This window comes from Miniopterus schreibersii (assembly GCF_964146895.1).
Source record: "Miniopterus schreibersii genome assembly, chromosome: 9".
Taxonomy (NCBI): domain Eukaryota; kingdom Metazoa; phylum Chordata; class Mammalia; order Chiroptera; family Miniopteridae; genus Miniopterus; species Miniopterus schreibersii.
The window spans coordinates 80619499-80635160 of NC_138118.1; the positions used below are offsets into that span (position 1 = coordinate 80619499).

General features: G+C 44.9%; 1 protein-coding gene across 2 annotated transcripts in view; it reads left to right on the forward strand.

Annotated features, from left to right (window-relative positions):
- The window catches only part of LOC308561856 (uncharacterized protein), a 54992-nt gene extending 39829 nt beyond the window's left edge, over nt 1–15163 (forward strand). For both annotated transcript variants that reach the window (XR_013999561.1, XM_081147387.1), the window contains 3 exons: nt 12876–12996; nt 13955–14075; nt 14281–15163. Coding sequence is in view for 1 of the 2 variants with exons in the window: in XM_081147387.1 (XP_081003513.1) it covers nt 12876–12996; nt 13955–14075; nt 14281–14326 (288 nt within the window). In the remaining variant the exon portion in view is untranslated. The remainder of the gene's footprint in view (nt 1–12875; nt 12997–13954; nt 14076–14280) is intronic.
- Nucleotides 15164–15662: the final 499 nt, after the last annotated feature.

The following is a 15662-nucleotide window of genomic DNA, read 5'->3' on the forward strand; positions in this document are numbered from 1 at the left end:
TCATCCCTAAAAAATGTCACTGTCCTGAGAAGGGGAAAGTTATACTAATTCACCTATTTATAATAGTTTCTGGTTAATGTATGTCTTTCTTTTAAATTTAGGAGTCACTTAAATTTACTAAATATGTTGGACATTGTCAAACAAAAAAATAAGGTGTTTTTTAAAAACTCTAGTGTTATTAATGTTTGGTGTTTGCACCTAAGGGGAAAAAATAAAAATTGTCATGTAGCAACAAGGCATAGACTAATGGGAAAGCAAAGGAGGCGGGACAAGGGAGCTTGCGGAGGCGTCCACGCGTCCAGGGAGGTGTGCTGAAGGCCCGCCTGGGCTCGGGTGGCTCCTGGGAGCAGCCTGGTGTCCCCGGCACTCGGTTCTGAGCATCAGCGAGAGGCTTATGTAAGAAAGGGCCCTGCCGCTGAAATTACTGAGCGCAGCTCACTTGTTTTCCCGCTGCAGCAATACCCCAGGAAGGCGTTTCCGTTTCCGTGGCGGAGCAGAGCCGCTGAGCCCACGCAGGCTGCAGCCCCCTCGGAGCTCCGCTCGCTCGGCCCCGAGGCCCCGGCTGCAGGGCTCTGCGCCTGGGGAGCGGGCGCCTGAAGACCCGCCTCTCACCCCTCCGCCGGCCTCCCCCCACCATCTGGCCCCCTGGAAATATATCTCCTCGATGTCTGAATCAGCCCGTTGGTGTTAATTAAATCGGAGAGCTCCCTCCTGTCTTCCATAAAGAAATGTACCCTCGGTTTGCCTTTTGTGACTGCATCTTACTCAAGAAATGCCTGAGCGGTGTGTGGCGTCCCTTCTCAGGTGTCCCTTCTCAGGTGAACGATGGGTCCTTCCACCTGCCCCTCCTACAGCCACCCAGCACAGGGCCTCGTGTCCTGTCAGACGTCCTCCTTGGGGTTTGCCACCTGGCTCAGTTACTAAGTGACTTGAAAAGAGCCAGTTTTGTGTGGGGCCCAGAACAGAAGGCTCTGCAGGCAGGTGCAGGCTGGTCTGCCTCGCAGGCCATGAGATCCGCAGGCAGGGGTGACTGAAGTGTCAGGGGCGACCTTGGACACTGTGTGGGGCCCGACTGAAGTTTGGTCAAGGTCACAGTCAGGGACATGTGGTCAGCAGAACCAGTTTTGTCAATTTCATTGATAATATCAAGGAATCAGCATTTGGTTTCATTGATCTTCAGTGTTTTCCTGTTTCGATTTAATTAATTTCTGTCCATTTTTTATTATCTTTTTTTTTTTCTGTTTAATTTGGGCTTAATTGGGTGGGGTTTTTTTCTAGTTTTTTAAGGTGAACATTAGATTGTTTTTCCCAGAATAGGCATTTAAAATTATATATTTCCCTCCAAGAGCTGATTTATCCATAAAATCTTTTACGTTGTGCTTTTATTAAGTTACAAATATTCTTAAATTTGTAATTTCTTTTTTGATGCATGTGTTATTTAGAAGCGGGATCTTCAATTATTTAGGAATTTCACAGTGTTGTTTATTACTAACGTCTAATTCAGCATTTTGAATAATTTCAGTTTTTAAAATTGTTGACGTTTTATTTATGGCCTAGCCCAAAATGTATCCTGAAGGACGCATGTATATGTGAAAAGAGTGTAAGGTCTTCGCTTACCTGGTAGAATAGTTTATACACATCAGTTAGGTCAATTTGGCAGATACTGTTGGTCAAATCTTACATAATCTTACTAATTTTCTGCCTCGATTTAAAAATATGTATTTTGATAGAGTGGCATTGGCGTCTCTGTCACCTTTAGGTTTGCTTCCAGTTCTCTTAGATTTCTCTTGTCGCTTGTGGCTGGGTTGTTAGGTTCATACACACTGATGGCATCGTAGTCTCCCGATGTACGGATCCTTTTGCCACCGTGAAGTGTCCCTCTGCCTCTAGAATGTCCTTTGTTTTGTAGGCTGACGTTAGCGTAGCCACTCCAGCTCCTCTCTGGGTCCTGGCTGCCTGAGGCAACCTTCCCACCCTTGTCCCTTCAACCCAGCCGCGTTTACGAATCTACCGTGAACGTCTGCAGAGGGACTCTCCTTGGCTCCTGTTCCTCAATCCAGCCTAACAAGCTCTGTCTTTTTAATAGAGCTTTAATCCACCCACACCTAGTGTTAGTATTGGTTGGATTAACCTCTGCATTTTTGCTCTTTGTTTTCTGTATGGATCTTTTTTTTTTGGTGGTTCCTCTGTTTTCTTTTTTACTAACTTGTTTTGTAATTAAAACGAGAAATTTCGATTGTGAGATTTTAATTCCTCTGTTGCTTTTTAACACCTTTAAAAAGTTATTTTCTTGGTGGTGGTTCTAGAGATTACAATAGTCACCTTATCGTGATCATCATCCGGTTAATACCTAGTTAGTTCTGGACACAGGTAGCACCATTTCTCCAGCACGGAGTCCCTTTTATTTCTGCTGCGCTGGGATTTTCATGTACGTTTCATTTATGTTTGTAATAAAGCCAACAGTGTTGTGGTATAGTTGTTGGCTTTGGCAATAATATTTTCTTTATTTGAGGGAAGAGAGAAATACATATTTGAGTTCATTTACACCGACCCACATTTTTACAGAGCTCCTTACTTTTCCTGCAGATCTGAGTTATCATCTGATGTCATGTATTTTAAGACCGAAAGACTCCCTTTAATATATTTTAAGACATATCTGCTGGTAATAAATTCCGTAGTCTTAGTTTATCTGCAAATGCCTTTGTTTCCCTTCATTTGTGATGGTAGGTTTATTGCATATACATTTGGGTTGACAGGTTTTGATTTTTTCCCAAGGGCTTTGAAAAAGGCATCTCGCTGCCTCTGGCTTTCGTGGTTTCTGATGAGAGTTAGTCATTAATCACATGGCTGTTTCCTCCAACATGATCTGTCATTTTCCCTTGCTGCTTTCAGGTTTTTATCTTTTCAAAGCAATTTGACTATGATGTGTGCAGAAGCAGGTAGCTCTTTGTCCCACATTAAGTTTTTTGAGCTTCTTGACTCTAAAGTAACGTTTATCATCAAATTCGGGGAGTTCTAGGGCATTCTCGCTCCAATGGCTTTTCTTCTTTATTTCTGGGAATCCTATGATGTGTATGTTGCCAGGTTTCATGTTACTCCATAGGTTTTCCAGGCTCTATTCCTGTTTTGAAAGCATTTTTTTCCTTTCGGTTTTCAGATCGGAAACTAATATTAAAGTGACCCGCCTTTGAGTTCGATGGTTCTTTCTCCTGCCCTGGATGTGATGCCGTTGGGCCAGCCTCTGTTCATTTCGGTTACAGTACTTTTCACCTTCAGGATGTCCAGTGGGTTCCCCTTAAGTATCTCAGTGTCCTTCCTGGGGTTCCCACGGGTCCCCTCACTGGCCACACGTTTCTCTACTCCTCAGACATGGCGTCGTTTCATTCTCGGCCATAGTTATAATTTCTGCTTTGAGGCCTCCGTTACATTCAACATCTCTGCCCACTCAGGGACCGTTTGTTTCGGCTGCTTTATCTCTTGAGCGTCGATCACATTTTCTGTTTCTCTGTGTGTCCCAGTCCTTGGCTGAAAACTGGACATGCGAGATAACTTGCTGTACCGACTTCGGCGTCTGCAGTAGCCGATGGCCTTGTTCAGTTTCTTCCTGCTTTTTGTGATACTGTGGCCTGGCCTCCTGGGGCTGCTTCTGTGTCCATGTCCCCGGTCGTCAGTCAGCGACTTGTGCAGGTCGTGACCCAATGCGTTGAGCACCCACGGTGTCCCCTCGGCTCTGCCCGCAGGTGCCTGCAGCCCGGGGTCAGCCAGGGCTGAAGCGCAGAGCTTGGCTCACTCTCGTCAAGCGCACACATTGCTGCTGTCGCCGCGAGTGACGTCGCGGGACCACTGATGGCCCCACTGGCACTGCCATCTGAGGACGGCAGAGCTGAAGGCTCCTGCCAGTGCTGTTCACTGACAGCGCCATTCAGCTCATGCCTTGCCCTTTGCCATGGGTCAGGGCAGGGTGCATACACGCACACACACATGCACACACGTGTGCGTGCACACACACACGCACACACACACATGCACACACACAATGAGGCCCCAAGTTCCCTTGGTCAGCCCTGCACCAGCCGCGCTGGGGGTGGGCTTGGGCTTGAGAACAGGTCCAGCCAGAAAAGCCACCGTCTCCCCTGGGTCTGGTCCAATGTTTTGACAGCTTTTCATGAATAAAGACTTTTCCCGTTTAGTGTTTGCCTTTAGTGGTTTCCCCAGCTACTTTTGCCAGTTTTGCCCAGTTGTGCACGGTGGTGGTTGAGTTTTGGGAGAGTGGTGATGTGCCAGCTTCTTTCTTCTGTCATAACGGCCTACAGTTTTTTCCAAAAACCAAATGAGTATTGAGTAGGAACTTGCTATGTAACAACCTATTTACAACTTACTACATGTTTACTATAGTTAAGACAGTATGAATATGGAGGAGATATGATTTATAGATTATAAGTACAAGTTCATAAAAGGATCTAAATATTGAAAAATAGGGGACAAAGTGTTGCTTAAACTGAATAGGAGGAGAGTTTAATAAATGATGGTCATTTAATGAGGGTAGTGCCATTGGCCGTCCATCCGGAAAAAACAAATAAAATATTGTCTACCAGATACATGACACCATAAAATATTATATTTTAATAAGTTAGAGACTTAAATTTCAATCCTTTGTAAATAATAACATGAGCAGAAAATTGTATAATTTAGGGGCAAGTGAGAATGTTCTTAAGACTAGAAAACGGCAGCTCTAAAGGAAAGCAAAGTGCTTGAGGGGGGAAAAAAGAAAACAGCTCACACAGAGTGAACCGTGAAATGATGCACTAGGAAAAAAAATTGTAATAAGAAGATAAAATTTGGCACCATTCACAATGCACCAAAAGTCATTCAGGTGATGAAGAGAAGAAAATCATCAGAGAAAAAGAAATGGTGAAGGAAACCGTGGTGGACGCCAAGGCACTGCCATTTGGGCCTGTTTCCAAAAGAGAGCCTTCCAGAAGGAGGCCACGGGCTCAGCGCCCAGAGCTGGGGGCGCCTCCTGGCTCTGTCCCCAGGAGCGGGGGCAGCAGGGCCTCGGGGGACGTGCTTGCCTCTGGGTAGCAGATAGCACCCCCGTCTCCTATCTGCCATGATAAAGGTGCAAAATCGCAATTCAACTTGACGGCGCATCTGTCGGTGAACACACGTCAGGTTTTGTTTGAGAAGTAAGATGCTCTCTATGAGGCCCGGCCAGTGTGGTGGTTGAGCATCGACCCTGCACCAGGAGGTCACCGGTTCGATTCCCGGCCAGGGCACATGCCCGGGCTGCAGGCTCCATCCCCAGCAGGGGGCGGGCAGGAGGCGCCCCTGGATTTTGATGTGTCTCTCTCATGGGTGTTTCTCTCTCTCTCTCCCTCTCCCTTCCTCTTTCTCTCTCTAAAATCAATACAGTTTTGTTTTTTTTAAATTCTAATCTACTTAAAAATTGTGCTTTATGAGGAGTGGGTTTGGCACTAAGATTTCAGAGAATTCACTCTGGAGAAGCTCAAGTTCTGTTCGTGGGAAGATTCTGTTCCTGGGGGCGGTTAATCACTGAAAGCCATGGCAGGAAGCCGAGGACCCTGCAGAGTCACCTGAAGCCTGGAGAATGTCAGAACCGTGCCTCGTACCTGAACGGCCTTTTCCTCGACGCGAAGTTGGTTGGAAGCTGCACTCTGCTGGATGCGAACCATCGCATGACAGTTTAATCAACGCTCCCCTTTCCTCGGCCAAGCCGCCATCCGGCAGCGCGTCCCCCATTGAACGCACGTCCCTGGTCCCACTTCCACTCGCCACCTCGTGGAGGAAGCACCCTTCCCAGCGGGGCACCGAATCCGAGCACGGCTCTTTCCCGCAGGCGCCGAGGATGCGTTTTCATCTCATTTCCAGTGGGTGCGTTTTCCTAAGGTCCGGGCGATTGGCAGTTCCATCGCTGCTTTTGTGTGCTCTGCCGGCCATGCTGTCCCCTTGCTTTTGTTTTGTCCCGAGCATTCAGAGGCCGGCTTTGTAGCTCTGGCATCCCTGCGCCCTCTCTTGGGGTGTGACCACAAGAAACCACAACTGCATTAAAAATAAAAGAAACGTGTGTCTTCATAAGGCTTTGAGGGGAGAATCAAGTTCTTTGGAAATATTTATTTTTTAAAAACAGACGATTTTTGGTAATGTCTTTTTCCTTCCTTAGTTTTTCCCCCCAGCTTAATGGAGGTATAACTGGTAAAGTGAAAGTACACAGATGTAACGTGCACAGCATGATGTTTTGAAAATGATAATATCAAGCAAATTAACATATTAACCGCCGCACATAGTTGCCAGTGTGTGTGTGTCCATAATGAAACTCTGCCCCTGTGAGGAACATCGTCCCTGTCCCCACCTCTCAGCCCCTGGCAACTACCCATCCTGTTCTGGGCTTTTGTGAGCATAGCGCTTTTTAGAGTACACACACACACACACACACACACGCAGTTCATGTGGTGTTTGTCTTTGGGGACTGGCTTATTTCCTTCAGCATCACATCCTCCGTGTTTGTCCAGATGGCTGAAAATGGCAGAATTCTCTTCTCCTCCGAGGCTGAGTAATAGTTCATTGTGTGTCGGTCACGTTTTTCACCCGTTCGCCCGCCGTGGGTCCTGGCGTTGTTTTCATGTCTCGGCTTTCGGGTGTAATGCCGAGTGAGCGTGGAGGGTGCACATCTCGCTGAGACCCCGGGAGTGGGGTGGGTGGGACCCTGGCGGGGGGACCCTCTGCCTTCTCGCCCTGCCCCGCACAGGGCCGGCCCGGGGCACGGATGACGGGCTGGAAGGACGCCTGTCAGCTGGCGTGCGTGCGGGCCTCGGGCCATGCCCTCGGGTTTGGCTCAATCTTCCTCCCACCCCAGCTCCACACTTGGTCCATTGACTAATAATACGCGGCGGGGAGAGGAAAGGAGGGCGAGCGGGGGGAGGAAGGACATGCGTCTCCCCCACTTAGTTGCCCATTTGCTGAGCATTAATTTGCATACGTTATGAATATTGTGCATATTGATACAAATCAGAAGGTATTGCATTTCCTTGCTGCTTGTTGTTTCCTGCATATTGCCCTGTGTAAACCCAGGTCCAGAGAGGTTAATGATTAATCTTTGATGTAAGAAAATCTACAGAGTGCATCGGTTACGTGACGAAACGTCTCGTTTAGATGGAACACATCAGCATCCTGCTGCTTAAAAAGAAGTCCCACTGTCTTGGTTAATGGGCCTTGGTCCCTGAGAGATTGGTGCGCTTAGTGTCTTGAAGCATTCAGATGGCAGTCTTCAGAGCTCACCGTTGAGTCACAGGAAATTCCCGAAGGTAATAAAGGGCCCCTGGGCGGCCTCTTAGGGGTCAACTGGGCCTCACTTCCTGGAATGACACCCAATATTGTCCAGCGACTCGGGGCAAGGTAGCTATATATGTATTCATCTGCCTCGCTTATTCATTTAGCATATGTTTATTTGGTTCCTGTTATGTGACAAATATATAACTTTAATATATTTTTGGGTCCCACTCAGATGTTTTATGATCGGGCCACATTTTACCTGTTTTCATAGCATATTGATGTAGCAGTTGATTTGATTACAGTCAATACATTAGGTTATTTCTCTGCATGAAGCCTAAAACATTCCCGCATTTGATAATGTTAACATTGCTGTGCTGTAATTTTCTTAAATTTCTGCATTTACATTCATAGTTGGACCTGCTCTTGAGTACCTTGTTTTGCTGCTCTGCGTGTGATATGTGGTGCTATAATTTTTACTACATTGAAATAAATAAGACTCATTAAAATATTTTACTTTATTTTACGTGGAGCAGGGGGAATATTAAAAAAGGTTGATTTCATGATGACATTTGGAAACTCAAAATGATGATAATATAACAATCAAAATTATGCCACATACTTTCGTGTTGTAGTGATAATTGTATTGTCCCTCAATGTATCCCTTGACCTTTGGCTTCAAAATAAAGGACATGGTTAGATGCGGGAGGGATGAACCTGGCTAAATGGCATCTACCAAGGCAGGCTTCGAGTCCTTTGAAACACTATTATTTCTGAAATGAGTGATACAGTCTTATGGAATGAGGGTTAACAGTGAGGTTCTTTATACTCAACAGCCTTCAAAAGACTTAGGAGTGGCATTTTAATGGAGTAGAATTGCTGCTGTGTGCCGCGCAGTGATGGGCTCAGGTGTCAGAGCTCTTTCCTAGTAACACCCAGCTGGTGCTAAGAAGGCCTTCAGTTGAAAGTAGGTTTAAACATTAAACGTGCAATTACCTCTGTTTTGGATTCCTCAATGACATTAATTTTGTGAAGACGTCCTTTCATGGTTTCTATAGAATCCTTTCAAGAGAGGTTCTTTAAAACCAAGAAATGTTTGAACCCCTTAATCATTGATGGGTTTGTAAGGGGAACACTGGTGATCACTAAGAAACCATTGTCTCCAGTAGCTCAGGGTCCAAATATTTATTATTTAGGTAACAAACCACCTAAACAGTGAAAAATGGGTCTAATCCTTACTCATTAATTTTATTTATTCTAATAATCATTTAATTTTTATTTATTAATCTTCATGTATGGAAATAAGATCCCTGATATCTTTGACCCAAATAAATTATAGGCATTTTCTATGACAAGCCTCATTTTTATTTTTATAATCCATTAATTTAATATAATTACATGGTAATGAGCTTAGGATTTAGCTAATTCATCATCAAAGCAATTAATTCGTGACTCAAATAAACTGCACGTGGCCACTGAGAGCAACCTGTGTGCTGGCGAGAGGAGGGTGCACACAGCCACCAACCCTGCCACCCAGCCTCCCTGCCCTGTTTCCTAGACAGGCAGCTTCGAATGGCAATTAGGAGCTTTGCTCACTGATCTTTCTAACCATTAGCAAATTATTTGTCATCTTTTGTTAAATGGAGAGAAGACTCCAGCTCACATTGTAGCTGCGTGGATTAGGTAAGAATTCCTGGGCAATATATTCAGGAGAGTGCTTTGGCACAGACGAGACTTCTTAATAGATGCAGATTATCATGAGCTATCATTTACTGTTGTTTTCTAACAAAGTTGGGTGTTCAATAGACTGAACCAAATGGATAAAAGCAACAGATGGGGATAAAAATGAAATATTAAAAAATAAGGAACTTTTATTAAAACATCTGAGAAAAACTCGTTATAATTGGGCAATTAATTTGACTTTCTCTTTCTTGGTTACTAAAGCAATATTCTGATTTTTAAAAGAATCATGAGTAAATTGTATGAAGTAGAGAGGGTGCTCTAGAATAGCATGTATGCAAAGTATTTCCTAACATCTTACTGGGTCAGTAATATGTGATCTGGGCTAACTGCTGAGATCTGATCCTAGAACAGTGACAGGTACGACAGACAGCACTCAAGTCCGTGCATCCCTCAGGCGTGTCCTGACGTGACATTTGGAGTCCAAGTCTGTACTAGGAGGTGGGTCATCAGCGTGTTTTCATTCCAGTTTTTCAAGGTGTAAAGTGAAAAGTTGTTTTCATACGTGTTGTGGTTGGACTTGCTGTACTCATAGCAGTTACATCTGAGATTCTAGAACCAAAATACAATATTGAGTCTGTTCTTTCACTATTTCATTGAGTGGGATCAGGTCAGTGATGGTGGCTTTGGGGTGATCGCTCCCATTCTGGAATTGCAGTCAACAGCTTGTAACTCTCCAACTCTCCATTCACTTTATATCAAATTTATAGTTTAATTATTTCCAAAGTACATTTACTTGGAAATATTTATTACTAAGAAACGCTGGCACTTTCTAGAACAGCCATTGACTCAGCACAGGAGCTTGTGCTTTCCCTGCCGAGGGTGAATCCTTTGCATTCACCTAATTCCACGTGATTCCTGTCTCCAAACTTGACAGCACCTCCAAAGGCGGGGCGAGGGTTTGGAACAGCTTCCCACCCTCAGGCAGCTTACCTTCCAACCCGCTTTTTAGCCTGAAGCTCCTTCTGTAGCACTTGGTTTTCTCCTTACCTGAGTCAGTGTAAAACAACCGATTAATCTTTATAAAAGCACATTGACGTCTTTGTCTTTGATCGGGCCTCTCTTGAAATCCTCTGTTTCATTTAAAGACACAGGTGGTTAGTCTATGTGTTTATTTTATGTCTCCACATATTAAGTAGCTACGGATCTGGTCCTTAAGTCAAAATTCATTCAACATCATATAAATGAGTATGATGGAGATTCAGTGAAAATGATTTAAAAATAGATATCGCACTTCCTTTTGTAACTTTTTCTCAGGAAGCGACCTCAGATCTTAAAATGCGAGCTGTTCCTAGGACCTGTTTGCAAGACGGCTTCTAACCCTCTGCCTCCCCCCCTCCTCTCTGCCTCTCCCCCCTCCTTTCTGGGCGCTGGGTTTCACCCCTCGCTCCCAGGCCTGCGTCTCCCCACCGCCGAGCAGAAAGCGCCGAGCCGCGCCTGCCGCTCTCCCCTGAAGTGTCCCGGTGGTGGCGTGACTGCCACCTTTCAGGCCTCAGGCTCTCAGAGCCTCCCTCGGCCGCCTTGTTAAACCGCGCGGGTTTTTCTTCCGCTTCCCCTTGCTTGCTGTCCTTTGCTTTATTACGCCGCCCGCGCTTGAAACCCGGTTCTCTATGTCTGTTCATTTCCCTTGTGTCCGGGGGACAGAATCTAGGATCTAGGATCTAGGGGGGCCTGGGGGGCACCAGACACATGTTATTCAGTTGCCCAGTGAATGAATCCCTCCATGTGATAGCACCAGCTTCTCGGGTGGGGGAAAAAGGGGGCATAGTTTAGATCAAGTGGATCTCCTGACTCCATGTATAGCTTCTAACTTACTTAAAATCTTGCTATTCTAAAAATTAGAGCCTCTCATTAAACATTCCCATCATAACCAGTGCATTGGACAATAATCATGCCATTCAAAATAGGAAGCGTCCGTTACACTTTTATTGTCATTGAAGTGTAAGTGTGAACGGAAACGCAGTCGCCTCATAGCTTTAGGAGAGGTGAGGACACTCTCAGGTCTCAGAAGACCTCTCCTAACCGAGTCTCTGCATCTTTTTTTTGGTGCATAAAATAAATACATATAGGTCCACTCTCATCGTAAGTTACTTTACCCTCAAATTCAATCACATATCAACTTTTTATCCCAAAAGGTACGCCTGTTTAAATTCTTAACCCTGACCATATTTTTTTATTTTCTTTTCAAGATTGTGTTTTACTCCGAGAGCCAATTTCTAAGTAGTTGCAGATTCTACAAATTCTATTTAAATCTCCCATGCTCCTGTAAGATGAAGCAGTTTCTATTTTGACCACATGTCCCTGTGTCTGAATATACATGACATTAAGAGTTCATAGAAAGCTGATGAATATCGTTTTTTAGAGTCTAAAACATATTTAATAGGATGGATGCCGCTAGAGTTGCCATGAATCAGATGGCAGCGTAATCTTAATGTTGGCAAAAGTGAAAAGCCAAGTTGTGATTTTATGCTAATATTATGTATTTGGTGGCTGCCCAAGGAAATAACTGTTGTGAGATTAATCTGAGGAGACCAGAAGCCGGCCTCTTTCCCTGAGTGATTCTGCACACAAACATCCTTCCTTCTCATCGGTAAGCAGCGGAATCCTTCAGAACTGTGGACAGCAGATTTTTCTTTCAGAGCCTTATCTGAAACGCGACAATGAGCGGCAGCATAAAATGAGAATCTGCCTTTTTTTAAGACAGTTTTTAATTTATTTTTTGTGACACACATTATAAATACAAGTGGTTTAAAGTGGGCAGCAATCTAGATCACTTAATTTAATGTGTAACTGTTTCTCAAATTAAGGTACCAGAGCACGTATTTTGATCGTGGCCTAGTGTTGGTACGGCAGAGTAGACAGGGGTTCACGTTAATTATTTATGTGCCTCTTGCCCTGGTCAGTGCGGCTCATTGGTTGGAGTGTCGTCTTGGGCACTGACGGGCGAGGGGTTCGAATCCCAGGGTCAGGGCACGTACCCAGGTTGTGGGTTTGATCCCTGGCCGGGCACGTATGGGAGACCCTTTTTATACATTATTCCAGCAAAGAGAACATCAAATCTAACTGTTTTTGCTTTCAAAGACCCCTAGGCATACGACGGGGCAGAGGATTTTCCAAACCCTGACTGTTTTATCTCTAAGCGGAGGTGCTGCAGTGACGGGCCCCTAAGGTTATTCAGGAAGGAGCTCGCATAGTAAATTCTGTAAATCGGAAGCTGCTGGGCTGCGGCGAAGAGAAAAGTTTGATTGAGTCCAGATTAAGTTTGGACGTTGCCCTGAAATGGTAAACATGGTTCATGTCAGACTTTAAACTTGCGTCTTTACCATGTGCCCTTAAAAATAAGATGGTGGCAAAGCTTATACCGTTAACAAATAAATACAACTTTATTTTCGGAGAAGAAGTATAATTTCCCTGATTCTTTGGACAAAAACTAGCCTTTCCCATGATGTGACATGTCAGACAGTTTTTTCCTTTTCCAGGAAAATCTAGAGTCCAGGCACTTTTTCTGCAGAGCTGGATGGGCCCTGGGAGTGCAGAAGGCAGGCAGCCCAGGCAGGTTCCCTCCTGGACGTCGTGACAGATGGCGCGGGGACTGCCCGGCGCGGGTGGCGGGAGCAGGCTTCCTTTACACTGCCATTAGCCACACACTCCCGCTTCCAGAGAATTGCTTCCAGCCAACAAACCAGCAGCCCGTGGGTCCACGGGCAGGGCTCTCTGCAAACATGTCCCATCACCTCTCTGTGCTGACCGAATGGAAATGGAAGTGCTGCAGGAACCAAATGGCTATTTCTGTGTAAGCAGATTGACCACAGCCCCCCTTATAAACCTTGTATGTGAATCTGTTTCAGAAAATGTCAGATCCAGGAGTCTGGGGAGCAGCTCCAGGACTCAGGACATCCCCCTGCCCGGTGCCTGAGAACATTCTTGAAACCACTGGGAAAACGACCCTGGATAAGACCAGTGGCTCAGGTAAGTCTGATGTCATAGCCCAGTTCCTTGTATCATCTTAGTCAGCTTCCAGTTCTTGTTTAACAACATTGAGAAAAGACCTAATCAAGTTGTCAGTTCCTTGATCAAAAATATAAATTTTGAATTTGGGCGTGCAGCTCGGGGGTCGTTCGCAGTAGGTGGTGACCGTGCTCATAGAGCAAGTCCCCTGTTTTCTCCTGTCTGTTCTGTGAGCTGTGCCTCTCAGCACTGGGCGCAGAGGGAAAAACTATATCAATTTTAGACGTGGAAATGTCCCAGGAGATGAGACTCCCCACTTACTCCTCAGGTACATGTTAGGGATACAACAAGCAAACAAACAAAAGCTGGTGCACAGGTGAGCAGGGGTTCTTGTGTTTTTTGTTTTCCTTTGGAAAGAACAGTTTCACCCCGTTGGAGTCCAGCCTTCACTTCTCAAGTGACTTTGAAACCGGCTTTCCTAAACCCGCCTTGAAACATCTCCTGGAGATCATATAACTTTCCTTAGTGCAAAACAGACTTTCACTTAAACACACGTTTAACTTTCTTATCAAGTATTTACTTTTAAAACTAATAAATTCATTTTCTAAATTTTAGGAAATAAAAATATTCACAAGAACCTAAAAACGCCTCTTATCTACCACATATAAATATCGCTAACATTCAGGTGCATTTTTTATTCCTTATGTTACTGTTGTTTGTAAAATCTGAGCCAGTTCCTTTTCTAAACTATGGAATCATAGATCTTCACTTGGCTTTTTCACTTAAATTTCAGTCATTAAAATCTCATGGCTTACAAAATATACTTTGAATGCATGAGTGTGTTCATATAATGGCTGAATAATAATGCTATAAAAAAATAAACCAAAATGCATTTCAATACCCTGCGGCTAATAATGCTACCCCAGTCATCTCTTATAAATATTGTTGCCTAAATCGCTATTTTCTTGGCATTTATTAGAAAGAGTGTCCCTGAGTCAGGAAGTCTGTGTAGATGACAGCAGCGGCCGGAGCAAAATGCCCATCTCCCGCCTTCTCCGCGTCATTCAGTGCGATTTCAAAGGTCTTTTCCACTGTGACAGGTGAGACATATTCCTCTGCCCTTCTCTATTTAGAGATTAAGTGGGTTTTCATTTTTTTGGGGCATATGAAATTTTTTCTGCCATGAATTGCCGAGGAACACAATTGTGATAATGTGTGTTCTCCTTTTATCCATTTTCCACGCTGTTCCCAATCATCACACATATAAACTCCGTCTTCACGATCACCTTCGGGATGGGGCTCCAGGGCTGTCACTCGAGAGCAGGCGCCGGGAACCTGCTCTGTAGCCTGAGTTTGCTGCGAGGACACTTCCTTTCCTATGACGTGGGAGAGGACACACAGTTCCCGCCTGGCCATGAGGCGATTTGGGGGCCAGTGGAGCAGACGTGGACTTTCATTTGCCCTGAGAAATGAAGCACAGGCCCCTTGCACCGCTCTTTCTGCCACATGCATCCCACTTATCTCACCGTCTGTTCCCCCCCCCAAAAAAGTACAGCAAACCATTTATATAGAACCAGCAGGAAACACAATTTTTATTTCAAAACACTGGAAACATTAAAAAAGAAAAAGCCCATCATTTTCCTAAGTGGAAGGGGCCTGCCGGGCCTGGAATGCACCCTCCCATGGTCTGCACCTGAAAAGGCCGCAAATGCATGTGCGGGGGAGTCAGAGGCCCCCTCACCTGGGCGCTGCGGGCCCGGTGGTATTTGTGGCGGGCTTATTTTTAGTCCCGCTAGCTGAGATCAGGCATTTTCACGTTATTTGCGCTTGCATTCCCCTTTTTTGTTGTTAAATTAGCGATGCTGTTTCACAGTCAGCAGTACAGCCAACTTTAGTGACATCGACGTTAATTTCCAACAAAAGTTAGGCTGTTACTCAGAGTGAAACGTTATTGTAAACTGCACTTAGCAACAATTTTAAAAGCCACTTTAGCAAAATTCGAATGACAAATACTTGAGGTCCTGTGCTCTTCCTTTGACTGCAATGTTGTCATCATTCAGAAATGTATATGAGTCTGTTAACGCGGTACAGAACTGTTTTATAGATATGTTAAGTTTTGCTTATCTGACAGTGAGCAACTGAATGTTAAACCAGTGTTTCAGGGAAAGAAGATTAAATACTGGCAGAGAAAACCTTTTTGGCATTGAGATTTTTCTGAGCCGTGCTGGTGAACAAAGATGGTAGGCCAAGTAAAGCCACTGTTAGGAAGCTCGATACTCAGCAGACTTTCTGATTTAAAAAACATCCTCCTAGGGAAAGACCCTAAGTCGACACCTTATGAGGTCAGAGCCTGACCACCTGTAAAGTGAAAACAGGTGACTCAGAACGAGTGGTGACAAGTATTTATAAAAAACTTTGAAACGTTTTGACAACTATAAACTCCCTTTTTCTGCAAGCGTGCACACATATTCCCAGAAACATTCTCGAGTGTGGAAATATGTGGGACGCTGTGGGCCCGACGGTGCGTCAGGCTCGTCCTGTGCTGTTGAGTAGCTTTAGTCAGCCCATCGCCTGAATCCCCGAGCTCAGCATCGAGTAAATGGGATCCCCGGAGGCTCAGTCCTTCTTGACTGGACCAGTTGGGTGATGAACTCCAATTAAGTAACGGTTTCCTTTCCCATGGGTGT